This window comes from Hemitrygon akajei, unplaced genomic scaffold (genome assembly GCF_048418815.1).
Source record: "Hemitrygon akajei unplaced genomic scaffold, sHemAka1.3 Scf000057, whole genome shotgun sequence".
Taxonomy (NCBI): Eukaryota; Metazoa; Chordata; class Chondrichthyes; order Myliobatiformes; family Dasyatidae; genus Hemitrygon; species Hemitrygon akajei.
The window spans coordinates 3,033,895-3,049,275 of record NW_027331943.1 but is presented as its reverse complement, the minus strand read 5'-3'; the positions used below and the strand labels follow the sequence as shown (position 1 = coordinate 3,049,275).

Genomic DNA, 15,381 nt, shown 5'->3' with positions numbered 1-15,381 from the left:
TTAACGCAGAAGTGTTAGATATTGCAGTTGGGAGGACCAGCCAGGGTTAGTCTGACACAATGAGAAATAGAGCACCGAGGAGTACGATAGAACAAACGAATCTGAGAATGCAGGTCCGTAATTCAATGAAAGTTGCCGCTCAGTTAGACAGGGTCGTAAAAAAAATACCTTTCGCACATTTGCCTGCATAGACCAAAGTACAGAGCACAGGAGTTGCGATGTTATGTTGATTTTGCTTAAGACATTATTGGGGCCTAATTTGCAATATTGTGTGCGGTTTTGCTCAACGACCTAAAAGGCAGATGTAAAGAAATTTGCAAGAATGCAGAAAAAAAAACACGGCTATTGCCGAGACTGAATGTTTTGAATTAAAAAGAAAGATTACCTATGTTAACACTATTCCCGAGGGTGTAGAAGACTGAGGGGAGACTTGATAGAGGTATACAACAATATGAGGCGGATGGAGAGTGTAAATGCAAGCAGGCTTTCTCCACTGATGTCGGGCGAGAATACAACTGGAGATCATGGGTGAATGGTGAAATGTGAAATAATTAAGGGAAACATGAGGGGAAACCTCTTCACCCAGAGGGTGGTCAGAGTGTAGACAGTGCTGCCAACGCAAATGGTAATTGAGATTCCGATTTCAACGTTTAAGAGATGATTGGAGAAGTACACGGATGAGAGGGATATGGATGGCCACGGTCCGGGTGAGGTCGATGGGAGTAGGTTGTGTAAATAATTCCTCCCTGACTTGACGGGCTGGAGACCCTGTTTCTGTGCAGTGGTTTCCTATGGCTGTCTGACTGTATGTCTGGGTTAGAACTTCAGTGTCTCACAGCACCGACCAATCTAGAAAGTCGGTGGTTCCGTTCGATCCCTCTGTCATTGCACACACTGAAGCATGGAGACTGAGTAAAATGGATGGTTATAGCAGGAGAAGAAAGAAGTGCAGATGTGAGATGATAAAGGGAGTGTCACACTATAGGAATATACCTTCTCTCCTTCAGTAAGGTGGTAAAGACAATTGTTCCGGGCTGGAGGTGGGTGTGACAGTGGTCAAATCTGTTGCTTCATCGGTGGTACAGGGGATCATTAACCCTGATACTATACAACAAAGGGTTCATTTAATCCGGATCCTGTCCTTGGTCAGAAATTGGAGGTGGGAAACCGAAAGTCGTTGGATGCTTGGAGTTGTGGAGACGCCATATTTTTATTGTGTTGAATATTAAATCCTGGACTATATATTACTTTCTGCGTCTCCTTGTCTTGGAGTCGAAAGTCTTTACAAAATGTTGTATGATTGCAATTACAGATGTTTGTTAACTATTGAACAAATAAGGGCATGTCATTTTCTGCGATATTTTGAAAATATGAATCCATTGCGGATTTAAAATATAGCACGAGGTATGGACATAATTGAGTTAAATTGAAAGAGAAATAGAAAGATTACGGCCATTATATGGTAGTCATGACTTCATGGTAGTCATGTGTTTCTGTAGTTTGTGTGAGATGGATGATTGAATTAATCTTCTTTTTCACTATACATGAGGCAGAACATTTGTGTCTCCTTGCGAGAAGTGTTTTCCAGGAACTGATGCGAAATTCGGAGTCTGCATATCTTTCCGAAATTCTATGAAGCTTTAATATATGTGAGTCTCAGGTTTCCACATCTCACTCTCCTAAGTTCTTTAGAATCCGTGCTGAGGCCTTTTACTTTGGAATTTTTTTTCTCCATTCTCCAATTGGTTTTGCAGTGGTCTCCGTACAGTGAAGAAATCTGATTCGGGGGGGACGTCACGTGATGACGTAGGATCGAGACGCTGGAACCCAGCCCTCCCGTAAAAAATCAATAAATCAATGTTTAAATGAAAAAAAATTAGCCAATACTTTCATAAGGTTACTTATAAATTACTCTGGATTGTTTTAAGCTATGTCTCATAGACAGAGGACGAAGAAAAATACTACCGCGAAGACAGCTCAAGTTCGAAAAGAATCAAGGCCTACTTCTACCGAAGAACCGCGGACTCAGGTACAACACACTATTGGCGAAACAGAACAGGAAACTGCGGCAACATCGGCCATTTCGAAAGGAAAAGATCAACGAGAACTGCGCAAGCGTAAAGGAGCGAGCATGCGCAAAAGAGAGCAACAAAAACTACAAATCCCAACAGCGACTTCAACTGAAAGTGACAGCGACTCTGAGAAAGAATCAGACTCTCTGGATAAATCAGGTGAAGATGGAGATGAGAATTCCTCTGAAAATATACAAAAGACTTTGAGGCAAATAATGCATAAATTAAATGCATTAAAAGTAATTAAAAGTAACCAAAAAATAATTAAAGAATAAATAATGAGTATGGAGGCTATGTTTGATAATATGACAAAGAAACAAGAAAAAATGGAAAAGAAAATTACAGATTTGGAAATGAAAATGGAAGATATGGATGGAAGAATGAAGGAAATGGAAGTTGATAACAATGCCTGGACATCAGAAAGAAAACAACTCGTGGAAAAAATTGATAAACTTGAAAATTTTAGTAGACGTAACAATATTAAAATTGTTGGACTTAAAGAAGGTATTGAAGGAGAAGACCCAATAAATTTTTTTCAAAAATGGATCCCTGAAAAATTGGAAATGGGGGAAGAAATTTCAATTGAGATTGAAAGGGTGCACAGAGCTTTAAGACCAAGATCTCAAGATGAGCAAAATCCGCGATCAATTTTGATAAGATGTTTAAGATACCAGGATAAAGAAAAGATTTTGAGGGCGGCTGCCCAAGGTGCCAAAAGAAGAAAGGGTCCATTGATGATAGCAGAGAAACCAGTTCTTTTTTATCCTGATATAAGTTATAACCTTTTGAAGAGAAAGAAAGAATTTAATTCAGCAAAAAAAGTCTTATGGGAAAAAGGTTATAAATTTTTAATGCGCCACCCAGCAACATTGATAATTTTTCTGGAAGAGGGAAAAATTTTTTTTTCCGATTATCGAGACGCGGAGGTGTTCGCACAAAAACTTCCATCTACTCACTAATTAAACATAGAGACTTATAAATGTAATGGTTAAAGACGAAGACAGAGACAGCGAATGGAACTGATGGACATTTAAGGATGATGCAAGGGAGAAAAGTAAAATCTTAGAAATGTTAATTGAGAAGAATATGTTTTTTTTTTCCTTTTCTTATATATACACTTTTTACGTTGCGGGGGGGGGGGGCTGGGGAGCTTTGAATCGGTTACTACGGGATTCACGTGTGTAATCATGGCGATTGCCATGACCCGTACAACAGAGGGGGGTAATGTTGTGTTTTTTTTCTTTCACAACATTAGTAGGGGGGTATTTTGTTTTTTTCCTTATACTCTATTTTTCTTTTACTTTTTTGCCTGGATGATTGGTAGGGACACACATAGCAACATGGAGACTTCTAAAAAGATTTCCCAGGATACCATGAAAGTTGAAAGATTAGGTATTATTATAGATTGGAGTAACATAATTAAAAATAATGACTAATTTATTGAATTTTTTAAGTTTTAATGTTAATGGGCTTAATGGACCAGTAAAAAGAAAAATAATTTTAACATATATTAAAAAAATGAAAATAGACATAGCTTTCTTACAAGAAACTCATTTAACGGACATAGAACATCAGAAATTAAAAAGAGACTGGGTTGGAAATGTTATTGCAGCTTCATTTAACTCAAAGGCGAGAGGAGTTGCAATTTTGGTTAATAAAAATTTACCAATTAAAATACAAAATGTATTAATTGACTCGGCAGGAAGATATTTAATTATACATTGTCAAATTTTTTCAGAACTATGGACTCTTATGAATATTTATGCACCAAATGAAAACGATGTAAAATTTATACAGGAGGTCTTTTTGAATTTGGCTAATGCACATGATAAAATATTAATAGGTGGAGATTTTAATTTTTGTCTAGATCCAGCTTTAGATAGATCAATAAAGGCTATTACAAAATCAAAAGTAGTAAAACTAACTCTATCATTGATGAAAGACCTAAATTTGATTGATATATGGAGAAGAATCAATCCAAAAGAAAGAGATTATTCATTTTACTCAAATAGACATAAAACATATTCAAGGATAGATTTTTTCTTATTATCAACAAATATTCAAGATAGAGTGAAAAATGTGGAATATAAAGCAAGAATATTGTCTGATCACTCTCCTTTAATAATGACAATGATAATGATAGATAAAGAGGAATCAATTTATAGATGGAGATTTAACTCAATTTTACTAAAACGTCAGGATTTTTGTGATTTTATGAAAAAACAGATTTAGTTCTTTTTAGATACAAATTTACATTCAGTTGATGATAAATTTATATTGTGGGAAGCAATGAAGGCATATTTGAGAGGTCAGATAATAAGTTATACTTCTAAAATTAAGAAGGAATATATGATAGAAATAGATCAATTGGAAAAAGAGATTATAAAATTAGAAAAAGAATCTCAAAGAAATATGACAGAAGAAAAACGAAGACAACTTATCAATAAGAAGTTAAAATATAATACACTCCAGACATATCGAACAGAAAAAGCAATTATGAGATCTAAACAGAGATATTATGAACTAGGTGAAAGATCACATAAGGTCCTTGCATGGCAGTTAAAAACAGATCAGGTTTCTAAAACAATAAATGCAATTCGAACAAAAGTGAATAAAGTTACTTATAAGCCTCTAGAAATTAATGAGGCTTTTAAGAACTTTTATTCTGAGTTGTATAAATCAGAATCAAAAAAATGATGATGTTAAGTTAGAAAGATTTTTAGCACAAATAACTCTTCCAAAATTAGATATGGAAGAACAGAAGGGATTAGGTATGCCTTTTACAGTGAAGGAGGTTGAAGAAGCTCTAGAATCACTTCAGAGTAATAAATCCCCAGGAGAAGATGGTTTTCCGCCTGAATTTTATAAAAAGTTTAAAGATTTATTAATTTCTCCCTTTATGGAGTTAATACATCAAGCGGAAAGAACGCATAGACTTCCAGAATCTTTTTCAACAGCTGTTTTAATAGTATTGCCAAAAAAAGATAGAGACCTTTTAAAACCAGCATCATATGACCTATTTCTTTATTAAATACTGATTATAAAATAATAGCAAAAATCTTATCTAATAGATTATCTAAATGCTTACCAAAATTAGTGCATATGGATCAAACAGGATTTATCAAAAATAGACAATCGGCAGATAATGTAACCCGGTTAATTAGTATAATCCATTTAGCGCAAAAGAGGGAGGAAATGAGTGTGGCAGTTGCTTTAGATGCAGAAAAAGCATTTGTTAGATTGGAATGGGATTTTTTATTTAAGGTATTGGAAAAATATGGATTAGGAACATCATTTATAAGATGGATTAAAACCTTAAACACTAATCCCAAAGCTAAAGTAGTGACAAATGGTCAAATTCCGACACCATTTCAGTTAACAAGATCAACTAGGCAAGGTTGTCCATTATCACCTGCTTTGTTTGTGTTGGCAATAGAGCCATTAGCTGAATTAATTAGAATGGACCCAGATATTAAGGGTTTCAGAGTTAATCAGGAAGAATATAAGATTAATTTATTTGCTGATGATGTTCTACTTTATTTAACAGATCCATTACATTCATTAGGTAAATTATCTTATAGATTAGAAGAATATGGGAAAATATCTGGTTATAAAGTAAATTGGGATGAAAGTGAAATTTTACCTCTTACTAATGGAGATTATAGTCAATGTCGATTAATAACTCAATTTAGATGGCCGGCAAATGGTATAAAATATTTAGGTATAAGAGTTGATAATGATATAAAAAACTTATACAAATTAAATTATTCACCACTTTTGAAAAAAATTCAGGAAGATCTTGATAAATGGATGGCATTACCAATAACATTAGTAGGTAGAGTAAATACTATAAAAATGAATATATTCCCGAGATTACAATATTTATTTCAATCATTACCAATACAATTACCCCAGAAGTTTTTTCAAGAGTTAAACAAATATGTGAGGAGGTTTCTCTGGAAAGGTAAGATGTCAAGAATATTGTTGGAAAAATTGACATGGAAATTTGATCTAGGAGGGTTACAAGTTCCAAATTTTAAGAATTATTATAAAGCAAATCAACTTAGATTTATTGCATCTTTGTTTGAGAAAGATAAACCGGCATGTATTAGAATAGAACTAGATAAAATAGGAGAAAACGTACCAGAAGATTTTATATATAAATGGGAATCTAAATGGATACGGGAAAAGAAAGAAGCTTCTATATTAAAACATTTGATTAATTTATGGAATAAGATAAATGTTGATGATGAGACAAAAAAATCATTATAAGCAAAGAGATCTTTAATTCAAAATAGACTTATTCCTTTTACAATGGACAATCAACTTTTATATAATTGGTTTCAAAAAGGGATTAGATACATAGGAGATTGTTTTGAAGGAGGTATATTAATGTCATTCGATCAATTAAAGAATAAATATAAAGTATCAAGTAACACTTTATTTTGTTACTTTCAACTAAGGGCTTATATAAGAGAAAATCTAGGTTAAACAATGTTATTGCCGAAATCTAATGAAATAGAAATTTTAATTCAAAAAGGAAATATTAAAAAAATTATATCTTGTATGTATAATTTGATTCAAAAACAGGCAATTAAACAAGGAGTCCATAAGTCAAGACAAAAATGGGGAAGTGATTTGAATATTAAAATTGAAGAAACAAATTGGTCAAGAATATGTCTTGATAGTATGACAAATACAATAAATGTTCGGTTAAGATTAGTGCAATATAACTTTCTACATCAATTATATATTACACCACAAAAAATAAATAAATTAAATCCAAGTTTATCTGATCAGTGTTTCAGATGTAACCAAGAAACTGGTACATTTTTACATTCTACATGGTCTTGTTCTAAAATTCAACATTTTTGGACAAATTTAAGAATTTTACTGGAACAAATTACGAGAATACAACTTTCTCATAATCCAATATTACTTTTATGAGGTGATATTGAAGGGATAAAACCGAAACTCAAACTAAATAAATATCAGAAAGAATTCATAAAAATTGCACTGGCAGTAGCCAAAAAGGCTATTGCAGTTACTTGGAAATCGGATACATATTTAAGTATAGATTGTTGGAAGAAAGAAATCTATGGCTGTATTCCATTAGAGAAAATTACTTAAAATTTAAGAGATAAATATGAAAAATTTTTGAAAATTTGGTGCCCTTATTTACAAAAGACAGGACTAAATATATAGGTGCTCTGAAGATGAAACAATTGGTTACTTGGGGAAAGAAATAAATATACATACTAAAGTTATTAAGAACTCCATGGAGCATGTGGAGATCTTCCAACAACCAGGCACTTTCTTTTTCTTTCTTTCTAACTTTCTCTTCTTTTGATATAGGGAAGTTAGAGGGGAGGGGGGAAGGGATATATACATTTTTTTCCACACTTGTAATTACTTAAAAACACAATTAAATATTTTTTTAAAAAAACTGTGGCACTTTAAGTTAATAATACATAAAAAGAAGATCCCAGCTGCACGTCAAGAAAAACTATTTATGTGAGAGTGTTTCAGTTACTGTGGGGCGAGGAACCCATGCAGCTCAGTGGGAACAGGGAATAATACCAATGGAGAGAGTGAAACTGAGCCAGGAGACGGCAGAAATGCCCCATTCTTGTAGAGACAGGAAGAGCATCAGGGATTTGATGGTCATTCCAGATACCAGCACTCTGCCCAGTCAGGAGATGATTTCTCTGTCCAACTTGGGTAGAACCTCACTGTAACAGTGTGATACCAGATCACACCTTGACAACTCAAGTGATCTCATCTGACATGTTGAACTACACACATTGATGGATTTTGTAAATCTTTTTACAGGTTAAAAATGAGAAGCAATTTGTCTCCAGGAAGCTCAAACATGGCACGCCAGTTTTGTTGTCTCTGTCGAGATATTTAAGAAGTGGAGCAAGGGATCCAATTGACCATCCCTCCTGCTGAGACTGTGGGGAAGGATTCACTCGGTCATTTGACCAACTGGCACGCCTGTAATTTACACAGGAGAAAGGCCTTTCACCTGCTCAGACAGTGGGAATGGATTCACTCGGTTATCACAATTGAAGGTACATCAGCAAATTCACACTGGGCAAGGCCATTCACCTGTTCTGTGTGTGGGAAGGGGTTCAGTCGGTCTTCCCACCTGTGGACACACCAATCAGTTCACACCACACTGGGCAGAGGCTGGTCATCCGCTGAATTTCTGGGAAAGGATTCACTCAGTCATCTGACCTAATGGCTCACCAGCGGGTTCACACTGGGGAGAAGCCATTCACCTGCTCAGTCTGTGGGAAGGGATTCACTCATTTATCCCAACTACAGAGTCACCAGCGAGTTCACACTGGGGAGAGGCCATTCACCTGCTCAGAATGTGGAAAGGGATTCACTCAGTTATCCCACCTACAGAGTCACCAGCGAGTTCACACTGGGGAGAAAGCATTCACCTGCTCAGTCTGTGGGAAGAGATTCACTCGCTCATCCACCCTACAGAGACACCGGCGAGTTCACACTGGGGAGAAGCTATTCACCTGCTCAGTCTGTGGGAAAGGATTCACTCAGTCATCTGCCCTACTGGTACATCAGCGAGTTCACACTGGGGAGAAGCCGTTCACCTGCTCAGAATGTGGGAAGAGATTCACTCGCTCATCCACCCTACAGAGACACCGGCGAGTTCACACTGGGGAGAAGCTATTCACCTGCTCAGTCTGTGGGAAAGGATTCACTCAGTCATCTGCCCTACTGGTACATCAGCGAGTTCACACTGGGGAGAAGCCGTTCACCTGCTCAGTCTGTGGGAAGAGATTCACTAATTTATCCAGCCTACAGAGACATCAGCGAGATCACACTGGGGAGAAGCCGTTCACCTGCTCAGTCTGTGGGAAAAGATTCACTAATTTATCCAGCCTACAGAGACATCAGCGAGTTCACACTGGGGAGAAGCCATTCACCTGCTCAGAATGTGGGAAGAGATACGCTGACTCTTCCGCCCTAAAGAGTCATCAGCGAGTTCACACTGGGGAGAGGCCGTTCACCTGCTCAGTCTGTGGGAAGCGATTCACTCATTCATCTCACCTACAGAGTCATCAGCAAGTTCACACTGGGGAGAGGCCGTTCACTTGCTCAGTCTGTGGGAAGGGATTCACTCGGTTAGCTAACCTACAGAGACACCAGCAAGTTTACACTGGGGAGAAGCCATTCACCTGCTCAGTCTGTGGGAAGGGATTCACTCATACATCCCACCTACAGAATCACCTGCGAGTTCACACTGGGGAGAGGCCGTTCACCTGCTCAGTCTGTGGGAAGAGATTCACTCATTTATCCCAACTACAGAGTCACCAGCGAGTTCACACTGGGGAGAAAGCATTCACCTGCTCAGAATGTGGGAAGAGATTCCCTCACTCATCCACCCTACAGAGACACCAGCGAGTTCACATTGGGGAGAAGCCATTCACCTGCTCAGTCTGTGGGAAAGGATTCACTCAGTCATCTACCCTATTGGTACATCAGCGAGTTCACACTGGGCAGAGGCCGTTCACCTGCTCAGTCTGTGGGAAAGGATTCACTCAGTCATCTACCCTACTGGTACATCAGCGAGTTCACACTGGGGAGAAGCCGTTCACCTGCTCATTCTGTGGGAAGGGATTCACTCAGTCATCTACCCTACTGGTACATCAGCGAGTTCATACTGGGGAGAGGCCGTTCACCTGCTCAGTCTGTGGGAAGGGATTCACTCAGTCATTCACCCTACGGAGACACCAGCGAGTTCACACTAGAGAGAGGCCGTTCACCTGCTGAGAATGTGGGAAAGGATTCACTCAGTCATCCCACCTACTGGCACACCTGTCAGCACACAATGGGGAGTGGCCATTGTTATGAATCCCTAGGTTTTGTTTGCTGTGGATTGTCATTTTAAGAGAGAGAGATTAAGAAGGTGAATCAGTCTGACTTGCAGCTTGTTTACATCATGTGCAGCTTGTTTAGTTTTAACCGAGGACACAGACACTCAGAGTCAAACGGAGACGAAGGAGGAAAAATGGAAGAATCGAAACCAGGGAACTAGTGACCAAGGGTCATTGTTTGGAACTTTCCTTTGCCCACAAGGGTGGGCTAATTATCGATTCACCGTACATCGAATGTGTGGTTGTCACCTCATTTGACCCATAGGAGTGGATCTGATTTGGGGTATCCTCTGGAGACCACTTATGTGTTAACCATTGCCTGGCTGTGGTGTGGTAATTCATTAAGATGATACCAATTATGACAAGTCACTTCGGGTGATAATTAGTATGTGGATTTGGAAGGATGACAGATAAACTCTACAGCGACTGTTGGTCTCATTTTACCACCATGGAACCTGTGGAATACGACATAATTGCCTTCTCTCGACATTTACCCTGGATTACAAATATCTCTCTCTCATCACCTATTCTGTGGTTGAACTGAACTTTCATACTTTACCATCTCAAGACTCCAAGCCTTGTTTCCCCCGAGCTCAATAGTTTGGGAGTTATATTTATACACATAACACTCACGAGGAAATCTGCAGATGCTGGAAATTCAAACAACACACACAAAATGCTGGTGGAACATAGCAGGCCAGGCAGTATCAATAAGGAGAAGAACTGTCAACGTTTCAGGCTGAGACCCTTCGTCAGGACTAACTGAAAGGAAAGATACTAAGAGATTTGAATGTAATGCGGGGAGGGGGAAATGCGAAATGATAGGAGAAGACTGGAGTGGGTGGGATGAAGCTAAGAGCTGGAAAGGTGATTGGCGAAAGTGATACAGAGCTGGAGATGGGAAAGGATCATCGGACAGGAGGCCTCGGGAGAAAGAAAGGTGGGGGGGAAGCACCAGAGAGACATGGAAAACAGGCAAACAATTAAGTATGTCAGTGATGGGGTAAGAAGGGGAAGAGGGGCATTAACGGAAGTTGGTGAAGTCAATGTTCATCCCATCAGGTTGGAGGCTACCCAGCTGGTATATAAGGTGTTGTTCCTCCAACCTGAGTTTGGATTAATTTTGACAGTAGAGGAGGCCATGGGTAGACATATCAGAATGGGAATAGGACATGGAATTAAAATGTGTGGCCACTGGGAGTAGTCTGTTGCTGCTGGTTCGTTTCTAAAGCATTACGGTTTGTAAGAAAATGGGTCCTGCGTCTGGGATATGAACAAATTTAAGGATTGATTTAATATCGATTTCATTGGGGAAATCCCTTTTGATTTATTTGTGTGTGGAAAATCAGCAGCAATGGATGTTGATAGATATCTGGAAATGTGAACCTCTCAGGCATTAGAGGACACCAGAAGGATTGAGTATTGCTAAAACGTTAATACTTGCTAAGGTGAAATTGACAATGAGGAGGGCACAGATGCAGAGGATAATAGCTGAACATTATGTATCTGAGGGTGTGTTTAAAGTGGAGGAGCTGGAGGTGTTTCCTGAAAGTAAACCTCGTGAGCTTGAGCTCCAGTACAAGTTAGAAAAATTAAAGATGGGAGGCTCTGGAAAGGCAGAGGCAGTTTCAGGCTGGAGAGGCAGAAAAGCAGAAAGAAAATTCTCTTACAAAGTGTAATTAAGGGGAAGGCTTAGCAAGCCTATTGTGCTTTGACAGTTGCTGAAGCAGCTTATTATTTATTTATTTATGCTGCCCCAATCATCGCCACTGGGCTATAAATGTGCAGGAGCAGTGTGTGGTTCAGTGCTTTGCTCAAGGACACACACGCTGCCTCAGCTGAGGCTCGAACTTATGACTTTCAGATCGCTAGTTCAACACCTTAACCACATGGCCACGCGCCACACATTATGACATAGTGAACCAGGCTGTGCTCAAAGCTTACGAGTTGGTCCCAGAAGCAGACAGGCAAAAGTTTAGAAATTTGAAGAAATCTGTGAACCAGACATACGGAATTTGCTTATGAGAAATTTGTGTGCATTGACCGCTGGTGCACATCTGAACATGTAAATGATGATTTTAACAGCTTGAAAGAGTTGGTTTTAATTGAAGAATTCAGAGGGTGCGTCCCTTATGACATAAAGTCATATTTAGATGGAAATGATGCTGCCACTATGCAGGAATCTGCTGGATTAGCAGATCAGTTTGCTTTAACTCATAAAGTTATGTTTACCCTGAATAAGAGTTTCCAAAAGGCACTTGTCAAGTTGTGGGTAAACCTAATGAGCTCACCCCAGTGGCCTGTACCTGCATTCGGTGAACCCTTTTCCAAAGTTATAGTGGATTGTGTTGGCCCATTGCCAAAGACTAAAGCTGGCCATCAGTATCTGCTAACTATTATGTGTACTGCATCCAGATTCCCAGAGGCAATACCTCTCAGAAATATTAAAGCTAAAACTGTGGCGAAGGCTCTTACCAAAATTTTCAGTTTATTCGAATTGCCTAAAGAAATCCAGTCTGATCGAGGATGTAATTTTACATCTGGATTATTCCAGCAGGTAGTTTCTGAACTGGGAGCAAAACAAATTGCATCATCTCCGTACCATACAGAATCACAAGGGGCTTTAGAAAGATTTCATTCTACCCTCAAAACAATGATTAAGACATATTGTGTTGAAAATGGAAAAGACTGGGATGAAGGAATACATTTGCTTTTGTCCAGATGAAGGAATACATTTGCTTTTGTCCACAGAAAGAGAGTCAGTACAGGAATCACTGGGCTTTACTCCATGTGAACTTGTATTTGGTCACAGAAGGACCTTTGACCTTGTTAAAAGGAACGGTGGATTGATGGGGATGTACATGTTAACTCGTTAGACTATGTTTTGAAGTTCAAAAATAAACTACACCAAGCTAGTAGTCTAGCGAGACAAAACTTAAAGATTTCTCAAAACAAAATGAAGTGTTGGTTTGATAACAGGGCTCGCGAAAGAAAATACCAGGTGGGAGATAAGGTGCTTGTCTTATGTTGACGAATCCACTTCAGGCGAAATTCGTATGACATAGTCTCCCAAATTAATGATGTGAATTATGTTATTAAAACACCCAACTGACTTGAACTAACACAGGTGGTACACATAAATATGATAAAGCCTGTTTTGACAAGCAGGTACCATCTGTGTGTGTTGTTGTCAAAACAAATGAAACTGGCAACCCTGAGAATGAAACAATTGACTCGTCTGAGACTTTTCACAAGCCAAACATGGTCCCAGTTAGGCTAATGAACTCGGTTGTTCCAGAAAACATTGCTAACAAGTTGTCTCATCTGCAGCCAAAGCAACATCCACAGCTGAAGGAATTAATTCTGAAGTTTAAAGATTTATTTCCCGATGTCCCCAAGCAAACCACGGTCGCAGTACATGATGTAGATGTTGGTCAAGCCAAACTGATTAAACAACACCCATATAGCATGAACGTAGAAAAGTGTAAACTGGCTGACCAGGGAATTGAGTATATGCTGGAGAATGGTATTATTTGGCCTTCAAAATGAGATTGGAGTCACCCTGCATTATTGTGCCCAAACCTGATGGTAGTGTTAGATTTTGCACTGAATATAGAAAGGTAAATGCAGTAACAAAAACAGATGCCTATTCTATCCCTAGAGTGGATGATTGCATCGATGAGGCTGGAAAACCCAATTTCTTACAAAGATTGATTTGTTGAAAGGGCATTGGTGTGTTCCATTGACGGACAGAGGTAGAGAAATTTCTGCGTTTGTGACACCATCTGGGTTGTATGAATACAATGTTTTGCCTTTTGGAAGGAAAAATACTCCAGTAACATCCCAGAGAATGATTGATTTTGTAATTCGAGGGTTAGAACACACAGATACCTATATTGATGACTTAGTTACAGGGGAGTGGCACTTGGGAAGAGCATATCTCTGCAGTAGAAAAGCTATTTGACAGGCTTTCCTAGGACAACCTTACAGTTAACTTGGCTAAGTGTGAAAATGCCAGTGTGACCTGTCTTGGCTATGTTGTAGGTCAAAGCACGTTGGCTCCTGTTCAGGCAAAAGTCCAGGCAATTTCTCAAGTTCTTATTCTGACTGCTAAGAAGGCTCTTAGAAGGTTTCTGGGAATGGATGGATGTTACCGTAAGTTCTGTAAGAACTTTGCTGCTATCGCTCTGCCTCTGACTAATCTCCTGAAGAAGGGTGAAAAGTTTATTTGGACTGAGCCTTGTCAGAAGGCATTTGATTGATTGTTATCAGTATTTGAGATTAGGCCAATCAATGTAGTGCTGTCAGCAAAATTTAATTAGCAGATTGGAGCTGTGGGTGGCAACAGAAGTCATGGGTGCACAGAGAGTAAAGGAGGGGGCCAAAGTGACAACCCTGTGGGGTATGTGTGCTGAGGGTCAGAGAGACAGAGGAGATGGAGCCCACTCTTACCACCTGCCGGCGATCTGACAGGAAGTCCAGGATCCAGCTACAGAAGGCAGGGTGAAGGCCGAGGTCTCTGAGCTCCTTGTCGATACTTCACGCCTTTGTATGGCTACTGCTCTGCCCATGACTGCAAGGAACTGCAGAGAACTTTGGAGAGCAGAGAACATCAGAGAAACAAGCCTCCACTCCATGGACTCTTCCTACACTTCCCCTCCCTTGGAAAAGCAGGCCATGTACTCAAAGAACCTCATTACCCGGACATTCTTGCTGCAAACCCGCTCCCCCATCGGGGAAGAGATACAAAAGCCTTAAAGCGCGTAACACCAGGCTAAAGGATGGCTTCCTGTCTGAAGTTACAAGCCAAATGAATGATAAAATGGACTCAACCTCACAATGTAACTCGATGTGACCCTGCACCATATGTCAATCTGCACTGCACTTTCTCTGCAGCCATAATGCTTTGTTACAGTGAGTGTTTTGTCGTATATCAGCTCAATGTACTGTTGTAATATATCTGTCTGTGTGGATGGTACGTCAGGCAAGATTTCCACTGTAGCTCAGTACATGATGATAATAAACAAATTTCCCATTTTAATTGTGTGGAAATATTAGACAGACTGAGCTTCTGCTCTGGAACCTCAGAAGGAAACTGAATTGTTGTCATTTCTGTGGAAAGCAAATATATGGAAAATGCTTCAATCTCACATTACGATCTGCGGTAACTGGGATCAGGTGACCGGTGGTGGGTCTCCCATATCAATATCAGAATCAGGTTTAATAGCACCGGCATATGTCATGAAATTCGTTGTCCCTGCGGTAGCAGTAGAACCTAATTCATAACAATAGTTTTTAACAATTGTGATTTAAAATAAGAATATACATATATAGTACAAAAATAGAAAAAAAATTAAAGATATAACAAAACTATCTTAATTGTGTGGAACTATTTGACTGAC

At 39.0% G+C, this 15,381-nt stretch overlaps 1 protein-coding gene across 1 annotated transcript; it reads left to right on the top strand.

The window, feature by feature from the left end:
- The first annotated feature begins 1,930 nt into the window (after nucleotides 1-1,930).
- LOC140721530 (uncharacterized) lies at nucleotides 1,931-13,762 on the top strand. Its single transcript, XM_073036344.1, has 2 exons — nucleotides 1,931-2,280; nucleotides 8,432-13,762. The coding sequence occupies exons 1-2, from the start codon at nucleotides 1,931-1,933 to the stop codon at nucleotides 9,873-9,875; spliced, it is 1,794 nt and encodes a 597-aa protein (XP_072892445.1). The 3' UTR covers nucleotides 9,876-13,762.
- The last annotated feature ends 1,619 nt before the right edge of the window (nucleotides 13,763-15,381 follow it).

Excerpts from the sequence above, each read along its gene's own strand:
- LOC140721530 (XM_073036344.1), top strand. The coding sequence starts at position 1,931 with ATGTCTCATAGACAGAGGACGAAGAAAAATACTACCGCGAAGACAGCT. Across the intron at positions 2,281-8,431 it reads AATATACAAAAGACTTTGAG|GCCATTCACCTGCTCAGAAT; the intron begins GCAAATAATGCA and ends CACTGGGGAGAG.